The 18,299-nt window shown below is 31.8% G+C and overlaps 3 protein-coding genes across 3 annotated transcripts; all 3 read right to left on the reverse strand.

The window, feature by feature from the left end:
* Positions 1-1,939: 1,939 nt before the first annotated feature.
* LOC111014023 (transmembrane protein (DUF677)) lies at positions 1,940-4,979 on the reverse strand. The gene is made up of 3 exons (XM_022288618.2): positions 4,876-4,979; positions 3,719-4,262; positions 1,940-2,613 (listed from the first exon to the last, which is right to left on the reverse strand). The coding sequence occupies exons 1-3, from the start codon at positions 4,940-4,942 to the stop codon at positions 2,115-2,117; spliced, it is 1,110 nt and encodes a 369-aa protein (XP_022144310.1). The 5' UTR covers positions 4,943-4,979; the 3' UTR covers positions 1,940-2,114.
* Positions 4,980-7,943: 2,964 nt separating this feature from the next.
* On the reverse strand, positions 7,944-10,696 carry LOC111014005 (SKP1-like protein 1A). The gene is made up of 2 exons (XM_022288593.2): positions 10,283-10,696; positions 7,944-8,340 (listed from the first exon to the last, which is right to left on the reverse strand). Exons 1-2 carry the CDS (start codon positions 10,694-10,696, stop codon positions 8,167-8,169), a joined length of 588 nt encoding a protein of 195 aa, XP_022144285.1. The 3' UTR covers positions 7,944-8,166.
* An 818-nt stretch (positions 10,697-11,514) lies between these two features.
* LOC111013892 (GDSL esterase/lipase) lies at positions 11,515-15,867 on the reverse strand. The gene is made up of 4 exons (XM_022288434.2): positions 15,557-15,867; positions 14,060-14,527; positions 12,025-12,880; positions 11,515-11,816 (listed from the first exon to the last, which is right to left on the reverse strand). Exons 1-3 carry the CDS (start codon positions 15,665-15,667, stop codon positions 12,188-12,190), a joined length of 1,272 nt encoding a protein of 423 aa, XP_022144126.1. The 5' UTR covers positions 15,668-15,867; the 3' UTR covers positions 11,515-11,816; positions 12,025-12,187.
* Between the last annotated feature and the right edge of the window lie 2,432 nt (positions 15,868-18,299).

Below are 18,299 nucleotides of genomic sequence, written 5' to 3' on the forward strand. Positions count from 1 at the left end.
TCTCAATGGATCATTTTTTCCATAAATCCAAGACTTCAAAGATATATCTTGAAGCTCTAAGCCACCTACTCTATTTCTTGGGAACTTAATTTTAATTATTTTATTATCACATTTTTAATTATTAATTTATTACTAGTTAAATTGGTGATCACTTTTGCTTCATTTATTCATGTACTCCCAACAATATTTGTTTGGATTCATGCACTTTTTATTTTTGTTTATTTTTAATCTTTAATCTTGATATTTTCAAAACGTCTCTGTTCATGTACTTTTAAAAAATGACCAATTTAGTCTCAATTTTTAAAATTTTAACACAAATTTTATGGACAATGAAACCTTTTAAATCAAATCTATTGCTTTTAAATTCAAGAAATCTAGTGGGGGAGTGTTATGATAAAATTAAGATAAAAAGAAATATGATAAAAATGAAAATAAAGATATTAAAATGACCACTTTTTAAAGTATAGAGATCAAAATAGATATTTTGAAAATACATAGACAAAATAAATATTTTAAAATTACATGAACCAAAATGAACTAAAGTGTAAATCACATCCTTCAAAATAGTATTTAAACTATTTTTTTCTTTTTTACGAAGATTTTTTATTGTTATTCTTCATATGGAAAAAGATAACAATAATTTTGTCGTTTGCAATTCTTATATGGAAAATTAATCAATCATTAATGAATTAAATTATTATTGATATAAAAACAATATTATCCTTAATAAGTTATAATTAGTCCGTATGCGGGCACGTCTCTGTCTCTATCACGTAAGTTTCGCACCCATCCACTTTAACCATTATTATTCACGTGTTCCATTCATTTTTTTAAAGTTTGAATTATAAATTTAAGCTTCTCCAAAAATAAAAAATAAATAAAAATTATATTGGTTATCTTTTTGCTTTAGTTTATTTTTGATTTTCGTATTTTCAAAATATTTGTTTTGATCAATATACTTTTTTAACTTTCATTTATTTTCGTCACTGTACTTAAATACAAATGTTTGTTTTAGTCTATTTTAAGAAGTGATCATTTTTTATCCTTATTTCAAAATTTTAACACAAATTCTATACACAATACAAATTATTTAATACAAATTTATTGTAATATTTAAAGAATTTATTGAGTGAAGTGTTGCTTTTTCTTTTTTTATGTAATTATAGTCTCTCTTTTTTATATACAATGTGTGGGTGGAGACTCAAGTTCACGACGTTTTGATTAAAGGTCCAAAAATGCACAAAAAAATTAAATAAAATTTTTATATTTGTAAAATCTTAATCTTATTGTTATATTTATAAATATCACAGCACATAAATTTTCCTTATTTTTATTAATTTTTAAATTATGTTTTATTTTAATATTTGAATAACCATAAACAATTCAATTTAGTCTTTATTTATAAATTTTCTTGCTTGCACTCAACATAAAACAATGTATTAGCACATATAGTTGGACTATGGTTCAAGAATTAGAAATTTAGAATGGAAAATTTAAAGATATAACAAAGAATCCACAATTTAAAAAGTATAAAAAGATCAAGATAAGAATTGATATATTTATTTAATCTATCTTTTTGGCTCTGTTTCCCTCTCCAAAAAGAAATTAAAATTGTGGGCACAGGCAGAGCAACTTGTTTTTTCCCATCCAACATTAAATATATTTGTTTCAAAAATGTTATCTTCTTTCCACTAATTTTCCTTATAAAAATTTCGCACTTTCTTCTTTATTAAAGAAATCTGTTTGAATTCCCCCAAACAAAATAAAAAATCTAACATATAAAATAAGTTTTTTAATTCCATTTCAAGTTTTTCCCGAAATATAAATAAAAGCATGATTTTATTATTAGTAACTTAGAAAAGTCACAATAAATATTAATACTAAATATAACATAAAAAATTAAATATTTAACTTTAAATTTCTTTATTCATATAAAAAAAATTAAATTGTAAAGTAACGAGGAACAATAAATGATTACTTAATTATCTATTTCTCTTTCTTTTTTCAATAAAAAAAAAAAGAAATAACAAACTCCAACCCAACCCAAAGAATAGTTCTAAAACTAAAACCAAGAAACAAATAAAATAAATGAATTGATCTGGCTAGTATATTCATCACCCATTTTGATCCCTATCTCCCATAATAATTTCCTTCATAACAAGCCTTCTAGACCTATTTATGGTAAGAAAACACAAGTAGATATGTTGTTGAAGCTCCTTCATTTGCTCCACAATGGCCTCATCTTCTGCAACAGCCTCCTTCAATATCTCACTTCTTATTCTGCTGCTGCTTCTCATCCACATCTCGCCAATGGCTCTCAGATGCTCCATCTCACCCTCGAGCCTCGCTGCCATTCGACTCAACGTATCCAAGTCGTTCATCGTTATATACGTCGCTCTCATCACAATCTCCATTTGTCGAAGGACGAGCTCCGACGAAACAGGCGTACCATCTCTTTTCTTCTTCGGTAAGCTTACGAAGCAACTGATCAACCCTGGTGCCGCCACTACTCCGATGAGACTATGTAGAGCTAGAACCAACAGAGCGCCCAAAACCGCTGCATTTGATATCACAAAACAAGCTCTGCCCAATTTCTTCCAGATCTTTTTCAACCTGGTTAAGAATACATATGAATCATTTAAATTTATCATAATCTATTTGCTTAGGGTTTAATGATATGATTTAATATGATATAATATAACTTATAAAGTAGAGAAAATTAAGTTTTTCGAACTTCAATAATTTCATTGTCTTCTCCCCAATTAGTATTAATGTCTGTGCAAATTTATAACCCCACAAGTAAAAGGAGATTGTTTTAATAAGAATAATATGAATTTTAACAAATGACTTTTTCCATAGGTTCTCAAGGTAAGTTCTTTTTTTAATTTTCTCACAAGAAAAAAATAATAATAAACAATTAAATTTAAGTTTAAATTTTATTATAGTCCCAAAATTTTCAAGATTTTATTTATTTATTTAATTTTGTCCTTGAATTTTCAAATTTTTTACGTTGAAAATTAAACACGTCTAATTATATCCTGGATATACATAATATATATGTATATGAACCTAGGAAGTTAATTAAGTATTCATGTATTTAGTTTTTTTAAGATGGATAAAACTGCGGGGGTTCATGTACACCGTATGAGATGATGGAAGTTAATATGAGATCTAGATTTTTCCAAAAACTATAAATAGGATTAATTTTGGAGTATTTGATGCAAAGGGTATGTATGTAAAAGAAAAAAAGGGAGTTTTAAGAGAATTAGTGAACAAAGTTTTTTTTCTATCTTAGGGTGAATTTTTAATACAAGTTACATTATTTTCTTGTGGCTGTCTATCACGTGCTTCTAAAATTTATAATTATTTTGGTTATTGAACCCTTCAAGATGTCTATTTTGACTCTTAAATTTTCAAAATGTCTACTTCGTCATTGTTATTATTTTTATTACTACCTAAACCTTATTCATCCAATACTAATCTCAATCGACCCGTGTAACACAAAAATATGTGCTTATATCAACACCTTAATACACTTGAAATTACATATCTAATTGTTGAAAGCAGAACAAAGATAATTTTTCAAAATTTCAAGTTCTAAAATAGACATTGTAAAAATGTAACCACCGAAATATAATAAATATGAAAGTTCAACTATCAAAAATCAACCTAAAATAAGGGACAAAAATGAGATTTAAGTTATATACTTCAAACATACCTCAACTTTCTTCGAGCCTGATTTCGTTTGTGAGTTAGGTCATGAAGCAACTCCAAATGGGTGTCGTGTAAGGCAAGAAAATGGGCATGGCTGGCAATGGAGAAAGGGTTTTCGAGGTGGGAAAAATAAGCCAACTCCCCATAAACAACACGGTCGCCGTCGCCGTTATTGCCGTTATCGTCGTCGTCCACCGTTGAAGCCCTTCTTGTGAGGTAATTGACGACTGATCTTTTGGCAATGGCGTGGCTGATCTTCGTTTGGTGGAGGGCTTGGAGGAGAAGTTGGCAGGTTTCAAAAGCTTGAAAACTGGCTTCCAAGTAGTGAACAAGAAGATGATGATCAATATGGGAGCTCTGGAACGACATGTCGTGGAGAATTAGGTCTTGGTCTGGTTGGAGCCGACATGGGGCGGACGATGTGTCGTCGGTGGGGGTTGTGATTTCAATGTAAGAGTTTGTTCTGAAGGCTGCTTCGTATTCTTCCTTAACGTTTGACTTTCTCCATAACCCATTGTTTCTAACCTTGTTCTTTTCTAATCTGTCGTCTGAGATTAATTGTCACCAAAATATTAAAACAAAAAAAAAAAATATATTATCATTCGGATTAATGATTAAGATGATCAACGCCAGAAGCAAAACCTACAAATAAACGAATCAATATATATATATATTAGGGATTATTTTCCAATTGGAATGGTTGGATGGAAAAGATCGATGATATTATATTGAAATTAATGTACAATAAAATAAAATAAGAAAAAATAACTTTCAGTCGAAAATAACTTATATTTTAAACAGAATAAGAGATATAGCATTGTAGTCGAAATTACTTTCAAAACCAGTAGTTCTTCCACGACACTACAATTATTTTTCTCCCTCTGTTTTAACCTATGATTTCTTAGAAGCGAGCTACAATTACAGTTGATATAAGATTTTTGTTTTTAATTTTAATTTATAAAATTTGATAGAATTATGGACATATGAAGATCAAATGGAAAAAAAGGGTAAAAAAATTATATATGGACTAATTTGGTAACTTTTCTTGTTTCTTGATTTTGTTGTCATTTTTTGTTCAATCACGAAAAGAAAAAAACACTTGATTTAAACATCACATAAATTGGAAAATGAGTAATAATAACGGAAATCTATATTACTGACCTGTTTTATTAAAGATGGTAGATGAGAGGGAGGTCGAAAGGGGATTTTTCATGTTTGTGGAAAACATAACAGAACAGAAAAAAAATGAGAAGAATTTTGGAATTGCTGTGTTATATATATAAAAATAAAATAAGGGTTTCGTGAGGATTGGTGTAAATTAAGATGAGAGAAGTCCAGAAGAAAAGGAGAAGGAGCCACGTGGCAGTTGTGTAGTAGTAGTTTAGCCTCCGGCTGCATCCATTCGTTATTTTATCACTTTCTCCACACGTTATTGTCTCTCGCACGCACCATTCTCCGCGTATGAGACACAGCTGCAAAATCCCAAAAAACTTCTACGCCTTGAGCCTACCATATTACTATAATTACACGTGCCCCGATCTCGAATCCATCGTTGCTAGGGAAGTCCGATTAGCCACCGTTGACGACACGACACGACGATCTCAATTGTGCTACTTCGTCAAATACTAGTATATACTCATTTTATTTGTTGTTTTATATAAATAATCTTTTAATGCCGATGTAACTCATATTAATATTAAATGGTATTGACGTGTGTTAGAATCCATATAAATGAATTAAATTTACCCAACTCATTAGCTTAAGCTTTTGGGTGGAGTGGTGGTTTGTTCATTTTTAAGATGGTATCAGAGCGAGAGGTCCTATGTTCGAACCCCTGCATTGTCGTTTCCTCCCTATTTATTATGATTTCCACTTGTTAGGTCTTGATGTTGTTTTCCAAGCCCGCAACAATTGAATTATAAACTTGTTTAGGTTGAGTTGAGTTGATTCAAAGTTCACTTAAAATAAATTTGGACTTATTATTAATTTTAAAACAATTTCTTTTACTTACCCTACATATATATATATATTAGTTTTATTTCATTCAATCATTCTTTTGGCATCTTAATTAAACGTTTATGTAAATATATGTTATAACATTTACTTTTATTTGTTCTGATCCGAATAACTAGAACCACTCTAACTCCAAATAGTTAATAGTTGGGTTTGGTCGAATAATTAAATTAGATTTAAAAAATACTTCAATCCTAACACATTCCATAAGCATCGAGCATCGTTCTCCTACTACTAGTACTTATAAGTAGGATGTTGGCTCTAGTAATAGGTATATGGTCATGATCATCATATTTAACTTTAGCTTTTTAAAATATTATGAGTATATTACATCATATTTATCTTTACTAGCTTAATTTTGTCAAGATCAGGTCCCTTTGATTAACCCCAAATCTATTTGAGAGCAACTCTACTATATTTATCTTTACTAGCTTAATTCACTTGCTATTGCTACCACTATTACCTTTTCAATGTTGTCTAATATACAATGCAAGCTCCAAGGTGTGAGAGCTGAGTCTAACCATAATTTGACCTTGTTATTGGATATTTTAAAATATTGGAATCATACTTTTTTTAATAGTATATTATAATTAAGAGGAAGAGAAACCAAACTTACCCACTTTAAAAAAATACCACTAATTACTAACTACTTAGTTATGTCCAAGTGCATAATATGTTATATATTATAACCTTAAAACTAAGAATAATCCAAAAAAAATAAAATAAAATAGAAAAGTGCCTCTGTCCATTCCTTAAATATCATTGCTCTTTTGGGCTAAAATTTTCATTGAAATATTGGTGATGAAAGTGGAAAATTAAATTAAAATTTTAGAAGTGCAAAATATAATTATATCTAACTTTTTTTTAATATTTTAATTAAATTTTTAATGCATAATGAGGGATGAATATTTTCAATCCCCTAACTCACAAGAAGTATGTTTAATTTGAAACTTAGAAATTTTTGCGTGAGCGAGCTGACAAAGTGAGCTAAGGAGAGCAAGTTGAACACGAAGACATGCAAGCAAAAAATAAGCACTATGACGCTCAAGTAAGTCCAAAGTCTGAATCTCTAGATCGGTTTCAAACAGAATTGCATACTTGACAGGATAGACCGATGGTGTATTTATATGGGTTAGGTGGAATCTTTATGTTGTGAGAATTACGACAATGATTACGGTGACAATCTCGACAACCATTTATTTATTTAATGAAGTTGTTGAACTGCTCTCAAGCGTTAGTTGGAACTATCAAATTCTTAGCTGAGTGAAAGGAGTTAAAAAGATCTTTTACCTATGCTCAAGGTCTTAAGTTGTGGGTGACGCTACTGTGAAGTTGACAATAGGTCTCAACTCTTGGCCTATATTATAATTTCCCCCTACATTTGGCATCTAGAATTGAATGAAAATTATTTTAAATTTTAGGATTTTAAAATATCAAAATGATTCTAATTTTAGGTGGAATCTTATGGTTGAAATTTGTGAGTTTTACGAAAAGAATTATTTAATGGTCAATTATTTACGTAGAGCCCCTCCCGACCATTTGAGCCGCAACATGTCACCGGCCACCACTGTCTTCCACGACTCCTTGTCGTCGACATCCAAAGTAGCACAGATCAAATGGTCTATTCCCTCTTCCTTCTTCTCCTCCTTTGAAACCATTTCTAACCAATTCTCAAAATGCCAAACAGATCGTTAGTCAACTTTCTTCGACTCAAGAATCGATGCTCATCTCAAACTCTCTCTCAAATAGTTCAATTCCTTGCATAATTTCTCCATGAGATCGAACTCCTATTCAATCAAAGATTCTATAACACACATTTCAAACACCTAATCAATGAATGTAATCTTTCACTATCATTTAAGGTACTACAAAAACTTGGAAATTTTTTTATCCACACAATTGCTATTGAGTGGGGAATCACCTTAAAGACGAAGAGTGTCAATGGATTCAATTTATTGAAGCTAGACCTAGAGGTAATAACAAAGAACCTAAGTCTTCAACACACATCTCACTTTTGCAACACTACCACTATTGGCTCCACTAACAAGGGCCTCTCTACAACTACAAGATATTTCAACTATTGCAGCATCCGAGGCTTATTTAAATGATGCAAACTAGAACTGGCCTACTACTCATGAAGCAGCAACAATACTAGAGGAGTTGACAACAATGGAACAATTCATGAAGCAGCACAATCAATCAAAATAAACAATTCATGGAACAATTGTGAAGACAAGGGTGCTCCACGAGTTCATCTTGTATTAAAAAAATGCCGAAGTCAGTTAAGTTGGATGAAATAATATAACAGATTGTAGAATGAAGTAAACACCCAACCGACATCACAAGGTTTAGCATAACACAGGTAGAACAAAGATCAAACGTTACCATGCAACAAGAGAAAGTAACATACAAGCGTTTCGCTCGTTTATTTTTTTTGTTTTACTCAAAGGCCCACTGATTCTCCCTACGAACCTCCTCCTCTTCCTCGGGTGTAAAGTCATTCTTGATGTTAAATGTCTTGCGGATCTCCTCAGGAGTCTTCCCCTTGATCATGTCTGCCACTGTCTGACAAGTCAAATCTAGCAAGCTTTTGATATTGAGATAGTTTGCAGCCTGTCTCAGTATCACATATCAAGTTAGAGATGGGAATATCCAGTAACCAACAATCGCGGGAATGAAAAAGAGCAAGAAATTACAGTGATGGCTCTACTCGGGGGAGCTTCAAACGGGACAGTGGAACTATTTCAAGGGAAACTGGATAATTATAGATATTCTTCACCCTTTCCACTCACAATTAACTTACAAAACCCAACCAGTCCATATATTCAGTTCAACTGATTCTAACATAATTTTTTTAGTTTTCAATGAAAACAATTAACATCTTATAAACCAAATATATCAGGTGGATTCAAGGAAATACTACTACAAAACAATAACTTTTCAGTACTCGTTTGACCAAAAGATGATGAAAAATTAGAACTTATAATTAACCAATGTTTTAAAAGGCTTTTGAGGCTTACGCCTTGAGGCCCGCCTCGAGGCAAGGCTCTAACTTTTAGCCTCAAGTCTTACACCTTCTTTTGACTATAAGAGGCTTACGCCTCGCATAGAAGAGGCTTACGCCTCTTTGAAAACACACTGAGGCTTCAAGTATACGCCTCGTGTAATGATTACAGGAATACTATTAATTTTTCCAATTCTTAAAAAATATCAAGTTTTTTTTGTATGGAATCCTAAGCAGAAGTTGTAACAATTCAATCTATTACTACTTTTACTACCTGGACTTTAAAAATAAAAAATATTGAAGACAATAATTTATAGAATAAGTAAGTTCTATTGGTGATAATAGTAGTGATGTTATGATGTTTTTTTAGAATTTTATAGTAGTGATGTTATGATGTTTTTTTAGAATTTTATAGTAGTGATGTTATGATGTTTTTTTAGAATTTTTTTTGAGTGACAAGTAACAGGTGGATATTTTGATAATTTTATATAACTATTATGTTTGGTAATACTTGACCACACAAATTTAGGATTTGTTTAATTCTTTTAATTAAAATTGAGGCTTACGCCTCATACCGCCTTGAGGCTTACGCCTTGCCTTTTCAAGAGAAAAAGCCTCGAGGCCGCCTTTAGCCTTTTAAAACATTGTAATTAACTGAGTACAATTACAAACAATTAAGAACCACCAATCAATTTCAGACAAACCATAACCAAAAGAGAAACACACAAACATGATTGAATGACACTTGACAGGATAACTATCATATGATTAGCAAGAGTCAAAAAAGAAAAACTTCAAAATGAGTAAACAAACTTGGGGTTTCACCTTCAAGTAAATATTATTACAAATGATCAGAAGCAGTAAAAAACTCATATTAAAATCTGAACAATGCAGGAAGATCAAGTTCGACAAGGGAAAAAAAAAAAGAAAAGAAAACCACCCATATTCCACCCGAAGAGAAGCAATTTATATCCAATTACCTCAGCCAAAGTTGCTAAACTAAACAATACTACCGTGCCCCACCCAAAACTTAAAAAGATTGGATCGGATAGAACAGTTTAAACAAGTTGAACGTTTATTGGAACACTACTCGGTATGGCTATTCCTGGTAGTCAAAGAATATCATCATTCGACAAACAGGAAATACACAGCGCATGATTCAGTGGTACAATTCCTAACTAAGATCGGAACCAAACGCCTTATATATCAAGCCCTTCGATACAAAACCCCTTGAATAAAAAAGAGTTCTCCCCTAGCGACTCCCGCTAGAAAATAAAGCTATCCATATCATCTATTTCTGCAGGTGGTCTTCAAGATTCAGTAAATTCAGCAATATCCCATACACAAATAGCGATATCTACTTTCTACTATAACCAAGTAAGCATCGAAGCAAGAACCGAAAGAATCGAACCCCAAATCAAAGAAGCACCGAAACGAAACCCTAGACCCCTAATTAACCAAAAAAAAAAAAAGACTAAACAAGCAATCGGAGGGCATAAAAACAGAGCCCCCAAGATAAAAGAAGAAAGAAAGAGGAAGAAATCGACAAACCAAGATGAGATCGAAAAGGGTGGCCTGGTCGACTTTGACGAATTCGGTGTCCCAAGTCTTGAGGTCGTCGTCGACAGAGGCGGCGCGGTCCTCGGGCTTGGGGGACTCGACGTGCTTCTTGCAGTACTCGATGACCTTGGAGAGGATCTTGCTGTTTACGTTAGGGAGGGGTATTCCACTGTCGGCGCAATCGTCTTCGATCATGTGCTTGATGGTCTGCGACTCCAAGGCCACCGCTTCGTCGACCTCGAAGATCTCGCCATCGGAGCTCTTCAAGGTGATCTTCCTTGCTGAAGACATGATGATGGTGCGCGTATTTCGATTGTGGAGGATTCGGCGAGGTCTCCAAAACCAGAGAAGTTGTGGAACAAAACGGAAACTCACCACAGAATGGGTTTGAATATAATCACCCATTACCCACTCCGTTTTTATATATGGACCGACCCGATATTTATTTTTTCCTCTCCTACTTTCAAAAAACATTTTTAATTCATACATATCGATGATAGGTGTTAGAAATTTGAGATAAGATCTCCTACGACTATTTTATTTTTTGTCTTCTATTTTGAAAAATAAAGTTTGTAAATGTTATTTTTATTAATTAGTTTTTATTTCCTAGCTGCATTTTTTAAATCCGAGCCAATTTTTAAAAATTAAAGAAAAGTAATTTTGTTAGTGAAATTTAGTTAAGAATTCAAATTGGTTTCAAAAGATAAAACGAGCTTGAAAAATAATAAGACATATGTCTCTAATCCATGTCACAGAAAATAAGAAAATCCATAAATTTGAGAGGGCTTAAAAAAAACTAGAGCAGATATGCCAAAATCTTTTAAAACAATTAACAAACTACTTAAAAACAAATTTTGTAGGGATTTATTAAAAAAAAAAAAAGAATAACAATTCAACATAAACTCTCAAATAATTGAGTAAATAGTCGATTTTTATTTGCTTTTGTCGTATAAAAAAATAATGGAGCCTTTTCTAACTTAAAAACAAGAGTCCATTCTTAATAAACTTCATTATCTGCACTGTGTAGGGAAAGTCATTTGGACAAAATAAATTAGGAATATGTGGAAGAAAAAAAAAAGGGTGGATTTGAAATAATTCTTGAGTGCAGTATTTTACGCTTCCCTAAAAATATTTAAAAGTATTTTTATAATTTTTATCATGTAACTAACACAAATAAAAAATTGTTGAAAAATATTTTTAACTAGAAAAGGCAATGGCATCCAGAAGAAAAAAGAAAGAAAAGTTTCGTTAAATTACTACCGAAATCAAAAACTTATAACAAATAGAAAATAATTTATTTAATAGTTTGCCATAAAGTTTCTAACAGGTATTAATGCAGGGATGAACTGACATGTGATGAAAATCTAAGCACCAGAAGAAAGATTAGTAGAATCACATGATTTCTCCACTGACGTTTGCCTTCTATCATTAACTCCTAAGCTCTCTTCTACAATCATCTCTGATGATATTATTCATCAAATTTGGCATGAAACCATCCTGGTTCGGAACAAGGAGAAGAAGCTTCCTGCAAATTCAGAGAAAAAATGAGTAATGCTTAGTTTGCCACGAATCTTTATTGGATGTCCCCAAAGCGACGCCACGAATGTTTATGAAAGTTTCAATTATGCCTATAAACTTTTGCTTAGCTTTAATCAAACCCATCAAAATAAAAGGAAAGTTCAAACTTTTTGTTGAATGGAGATTAAGCACATATAGAGTTAGAAGTCCCTTACCAGCGAGGAAAATTTCCGGAAGCAGCACTTCACTTTTCCTTTTGAAAGAGTTCTGAATATAGACATCACATCCAAAGGAGGCACATATGGACCTTTCAGACGAGCAGTATCCTCTTTCAACGTACACGAGCAGGAAAAATTGTCACATTTCATAAGATTGATATCAGAGTGACCAGTTAGATCGAACTAGAAAGGCCATCATTTTGGCATCGCCGTCTGTCACATATGCAATTCCTGGCTTTAAGCTGAATCTCTTACTCATGTTAAGTTTGACATAAGATTCAACCTGAAACTGACTCCTGTCTAAGGGGCCTTGAGTGATCCCACTTAAACTCATTCCCCAACCTAATGCATCTTCACTATTATCAGACACTGACACAGCCCATTGCATATGTTTAGGATTTGATTGGCTCACCTCAACCCAACCTCCAATCCTGGTTAACTCATCAAGTTCAGACTCCAACAGTAAAGCAATAGAACCCCTTGACATAGCTTTCCTTGAAACAGTTGAGGAGAGTGGATCAGGTGCTTCAACTGTTTCAGGAGATGTATGCCGACTTCCGAGGGATACTGGAAGTGTTAGAGCTCCGAGATTGACGTGTTGAGTAAATTTTGGTGCTTGGAGAAGACCCAAAAGCGAGAGTTTTGTTCCTCTTGGAAGTTGATACACCAGTTGCCCGAAAGTACTTAGGTAATGTTGAATCCGGTCGAAACTCGGTTGTATTCTCTCTGTAGAAATAAATTGAGCTAAGGAAGCAGTAACATTGGATTTTCTCACAGTTAAACCAATGGCACCACCACTAGGCTGATCCAAAAGGGGTGGTCCAAAAGATGAAATATCGGTAAGACCCTTTTCCTACCACATAGAAGCACCATTAGGATTAACTTCATAAATTAAAAGCCAAAAAAATAACACACTCTTAGATGAGTACCACCAAATAACTCGAGTTCAAGATTAACAGTAATATTAAATAGGTTAAATTATAATTTTGGTCTCGAATTTTGATGATTATGTTACAGAGTCTCTAAACTTTAAAAAGTTTTAATCACGTCTATGAAATTTCAAACCTTTTCAACTTTATTTTTAAAAACTCTATCACTAACTTAGTTTAACACGATATGGCAATTTGACTTTACTAATGGGTTATTATTTGGCATTCCATGGCAACAAGTGGCAAACTAGAGACCTTGCCAAGTGGATTAAATATATGTAAGAAAGTTAACACGGTAACAGTTGAGTTTAGCACGCCTGCCTGTATTTAATCGACAAGGAACACTAGTTCACCATGTGTTAGTCTTGTTATGTTGCATCAAATAATTACTCATTTGTACAGTCGACGTATCACATTAACATAGAAAAAATTATAATTAACAAATAAGGGCGGTTAAAAATAAAATTGAAAGTTTAGAAGTATACTTATAACTTTTTTAAGTTTAGAGACTAAATAGATACCACCATTAAAATTCTAAGGACAAAATTTGTAAGCACTCCTCTCACATTAAAACATACAACATAACTACCAAGTGGTAGGTTAATAAATATCAATACCCTAATTATAATTTGAAAGGAATATGCGTAAAAGCAAAAGAGAATGACGCAAAAAGTCGCTAGTCTGTTACACTCTCTTTTTTCTCGAAGTAACAACTCTTGCATGAAAACACTAATAAATTAGATCAAAGGGGCAACGTCCCCTGTAACTTCTGTCTTTTTTTCCCCTTTTTCCTATAACTCTCAAGAGGTTGGTTTGCCTTCCAATCCCATGTCAATCTAACCATAGAGGTCAATTCACTAGCTAACTATTGATAAACACAGTCTACTTAAGGATGATTATCAGGTTCCATATGAATTTAATGGAGTGATTAACCCATCCATCCTAGCTACTTAGGATGAAGATTATTACCTCAACAAAAACCACATAACATAAAATTAAATACTAGTCCAATGAACTCATATAGAACTGCATATGCTTATGCGTACAGCAAATTCTTACATTAGATAGAATCATGAAAAGTCACAATTGCAATTTAATCATACCTGATGAGAAGGATTTGCTATTACTGCAACATCTCGACATCGAGCTCCAAGAGGAATTGCAATTGCAGACATCCAATCTCCGACACTAGCCTTGTAAAAAACTTTAGATAGAGTAAGTTCACTTCCAGAATGGACACCAAAATCCACAATGGCCTTTTGATTGGCTACAAACTCTGCAACAAGAGAATCGTTCTCTCGTACAGTTGCTTCAAAAGTCAACCTTGAGTGAATTCCTGTGGATATTCCTGCTCTACAAAGTGCATTGCAGCTATTTCTATCAATAACACTCATCAATAGCAAGGCACCCAATAAATCAACTTCTCCTTTAACGTGGGTGGCACTTTCCTGGAATGGGCTGCTCTTCTGTGTACCGTAAAAGGATAATGTCTTCTCCACCTTGTCTTGTCTATCCCTAAGTCTCATCAGATCTGAAAATGCTTCCCTTTGCAGCCGCTTCAGGATTTCAATCTGAAAATAACGTACCAGCAAAAGGTTTTAATTACTATGCCATCAAGTGGCAGAAATTTAATAACAAAATTGGATCACTCTAAAACAAATCACATCATTGCAATCTCTCATCAGGTAAAACTACATAGCCAGAGAAAATGTGAAGTTAAGAGTTGCATAACTAATACATGGCAAGTCAGCCTGTTGAGATGATATCCATGTGCAAGAAATTCGTTTTGGAATAAAAAAGAAGCATCAGGTAGAATGATACACCTTCGTCACCCTGTAGTAGATCATATACTTTCCCGATCATTTCATCAAGCACATGCCATATAAAGCCATAAATAGAGGCATTTGCACTACCACATAGATTCTAAAGTTCACCAAGGATGAGTTTGACGTACCTTCTAATGTAAATACGTCTTTTAAAAAATATCTTTTTTACTTGAAACATTTTTTTACAAACATAGTTCTAATTAGAATACTTGAGTGTTTGGTTCCATTTTCTTAAAAGAGATTTTAATCACAAGTTTGTTTGGTTTGCACTGCATCTAAAAGTAATTCTACAAGTGTCAAATTACCATAAAGTGATTCTAAAGATATTCCTAGTCAATCACACTTGAGAATTAACTTGAAAGCAATTCTTCAGACATAATTATATACCAATTTGATTATTTCAAAAAGTGATTTTTATGTATTGAAAACAATCTAGTTTTTAGAATAACACTTTTGGCGCTACAAAAATCCCTTACAAAATTGTACCAAACACACACACGCTAAGAGTTTCAGCCAAAATGTTCATCAAGAAGGACAGCTATTGGCAACATACTACAATGTCGACACAGAACTTCAATGTTGGAGGCCGAAACTTTCTGTAGAAAATGAGCAGGAAAATCAAAGCCTTCCTACTCTAAACCCGATAGAAAAAGGACTAATACAAACTAAAAACAGCATCATAGGAGCAGCAAGAACCGGTAATATTCAGACGTGAAGAAACACGGATTATGAAATTATATAAAATTCAGACGAGGGAGAAAGATTATCCATTACCGGTCTCCGGCGAGACGACTTCTCTCGGCGATGAACTAAGCCATCGATGAAATTATGGCTTGCGGTTCCGAAACCTTTTAATTTGTCGACAACGTAGGTTATAGGCTCCATTTCGTTGCTTGGACCGAACAGAACTCCTGGGGTCTATATTTTGATCTTCCAATAATCGAATCCTAAAACTTAAACCCAAAACCCTAATCTCAATTTCCCTTCTGCGAATCGAGTTGAAGCTCTGAATTTGAAAGATGGGCGGCAATTTACCAATCAATTAGGTCGTTTGTTTTGCAGTAGTTGCCCAAGATGAAGATGTCAAGAGCTAGTATCCAATCACAAATCGCCATTTCACACAAATATTTTTAAAATATGGTGCAATATGACATTTTTAACCTTCATTGTTTTTTAATTTGTAAATATTTTTTGTCCACTAGTACTTTTTCTTTTTCATTAAATCCAAGATTTTAGATGTCACGTCATGAAAATATTGAAGTCCCTATCTTTTGAAAATTTGATGGAAAAAATCATAAAAAATTATTTAAATTAACACAACAAGCATCATACTCTTTTAAATAAGTTATAATTCTTATTATTAATATCATGTGCATATTACTAATATTTTATTGATATCTTTTTATATTTTTTTATCTATTTTTTTTATAATATAATGAAAATGTTGATTCGTCTCTTACCCATAGAACTATGAAAAATATATCGATGTGTAAATGAAAATCTAATACTAATTTCAACCTAATTTAACTAGTCAAAAGCCTTAGATTAGTATTCAATCATCTTTAATTTGTTTTCTGAGTATTATAATTCAAGTGAACCTAACTTCTTAAAAGATTATTATTATCACCCATTTGTGATTTGTGATCAACAATTAAGATATCTACTTCTTTTAAGGTTATAGGTTGAAATCAACATGTCAGTATAAGTATAGCTCAAAAATTAAGATACCTTACCCATTCTCTAGAAGTTGGATTTAATCTCTCAGCTTCACACACACACATATATATATATACATATATGAGCTCTGTAGTTTTCAAAATGTTATTTTAGTCCAATAGTTTAACTTGGACAAGAAAAACTTCAAAATATATTTGTTATAGAAAGTAAATAAATAAAAAGAGAAAGAAAATTGAAGGGAAAACATTTAGATAGAGAAAATTTTAAGATATATATTTCTTAGATAAAAAAATGGAGTAGACAAAGAAAGAAAAGTTATAAAATGTGAAATTTGAGAATGAGAAACGTTAATAAAAATATTAAATTTTTAGAGAGAGAAAAATGGGAGTGATATGTTAGAAAGAGCTGAGAAATAATTATAAATATATAGCAATAAGATTTTTGGAGAGAGAAATATTTTAGATATGAAAATTTTAGAGAGAGAAAGATAATTTTTTTTATAGAGAGAAATTAGGTAAACAAAAATTTTAGAGCGAAGCGAGAAAAAAATTATTAGACATAAATATGTCAGAAAAAAAAAGTGGAGCAAAATGAGATTTGGAAAATCACACACATGTTTTTAAAAACGACTCTTTTTTTTTTTAATTTACTAAGGATTTCGAAAACAATTTTAGAAAACAGAAAATTGAAAATTGAAATCATTATCTTTTTCTAAAAGAAAATAAAAACTGAAGATAAAATAATTATCAAATTGGTTTTAAGGTATCAATTAAGTTGTGATTTTAGAAAATTAATTATTCTTAAATCTCTTCTTTCAAAATTACTTCTCCCTGTCGCCACTAAAATATAGGCTCAAATCAAACGCGAACATTATCTAATTTGAATGGAAAAGTAAGGAGAATGGATGTTTACCTGCCAACAAGCTACCATAAATAATATCCATTAAATATATATTAATTGAAGCAAATATGAATAACTATTTAGCATATGGTTGGGCAATTACATCAAAGTGTCTCACCTTTTCAAGGCAACTACAAATAATTAATTTTCTTGTCATAAAACGATTTAAAATATTATTGCATAGAGGAGAAAAACTCAAACCTAATATTTTTAAATCGGTATTAATACTTTTAACCCATCCATCGTATTTAAAATTTTTGTTCAAAGTAGCAATCTCAAAATTCATAAACGTATTAAATTAATTAATTTAATACATCGTAATAAATTCAAAATAAAAACATGACTGATTTTTCTATATAAACATACTAAAAAGAGAATAGAAAATCTCTCCAAGACAATTTTGTTAATTTGAAAAGTAAACTATTAACTGGTACTAAAATATATTTTAAAGTTCAAGAGGATTCGAGCCTCTTTAAAAATATGGTAAATACACTTTTATTCCTCGTGATATATTAATTAAAATAAGCTATCCCACGATAATAAAACTTTTCTGAACAGTGTTTTGAAAATTCAATTAATTATTTATTTGGCTTCTTTGTATAGTTAGTTGTAATTTGGCTTTCTTTATTTTATTTTTATCTTATCCCTAAATAATGTGGTGCTTTCTTCTATGATAATAAATGTTCAACAATTACCTGTCTTCCAAATTAATAATATCTTTTATTTCACAAGTGGAGCTTGATCTCCCTCACTCAATATATATACTCTTTAAACAGGAAAATGTATTTTTGTGTGACCACAGCAACATAATTGTCAGCCTGTCATAATTATTAGATGAATTGTTATAAAGTATTTTATAAAATTTTCTTCTCATACATTTAATGAAATTGATATTGTGAACACCTGTCACTCATATTTAATAATTTCTCTCCAAACTATT

This window comes from Momordica charantia (assembly GCF_013281855.1).
Source record: "Momordica charantia cultivar OHB3-1 chromosome 8 unlocalized genomic scaffold, Mcharantia_2.0 BLBB01000008.1, whole genome shotgun sequence".
NCBI lineage: Eukaryota > Viridiplantae > Streptophyta > Magnoliopsida > Cucurbitales > Cucurbitaceae > Momordica > Momordica charantia.

What these genes read in the sequence shown, in the direction of transcription:
- LOC111014023 (XM_022288618.2), bottom strand. Translation starts at nt 4,942, where the DNA reads ATGTTTTCCACAAACATGAAAAATCCCCTTTCGACCTCCCTCTCATCT. An exon ending in TACCATCTTTAATAAAACAG is followed by an intron (nt 4,263 to 4,875) that starts GTCAGTAATATA and finishes AATTAATCTCAG; the next exon opens with ACGACAGATTAGAAAAGAAC. An exon ending in CAGGCTCGAAGAAAGTTGAG is followed by an intron (nt 2,614 to 3,718) that starts GTATGTTTGAAG and finishes ATTCTTAACCAG; the next exon opens with GTTGAAAAAGATCTGGAAGA.
- LOC111014005 (XM_022288593.2), bottom strand. Translation starts at nt 10,696, where the DNA reads ATGGGTGATTATATTCAAACCCATTCTGTGGTGAGTTTCCGTTTTGTT. An exon ending in CCCTTTTCGATCTCATCTTG is followed by an intron (nt 8,341 to 10,282) that starts GTTTGTCGATTT and finishes ATACTGAGACAG; the next exon opens with GCTGCAAACTATCTCAATAT.
- LOC111013892 (XM_022288434.2), bottom strand. Translation starts at nt 15,667, where the DNA reads ATGGAGCCTATAACCTACGTTGTCGACAAATTAAAAGGTTTCGGAACC. An exon ending in AGTCGTCTCGCCGGAGACCG is followed by an intron (nt 14,528 to 15,556) that starts GTAATGGATAAT and finishes CGTTATTTTCAG; the next exon opens with ATTGAAATCCTGAAGCGGCT. An exon ending in TAGCAAATCCTTCTCATCAG is followed by an intron (nt 12,881 to 14,059) that starts GTATGATTAAAT and finishes TCTATGTGGTAG; the next exon opens with GAAAAGGGTCTTACCGATAT.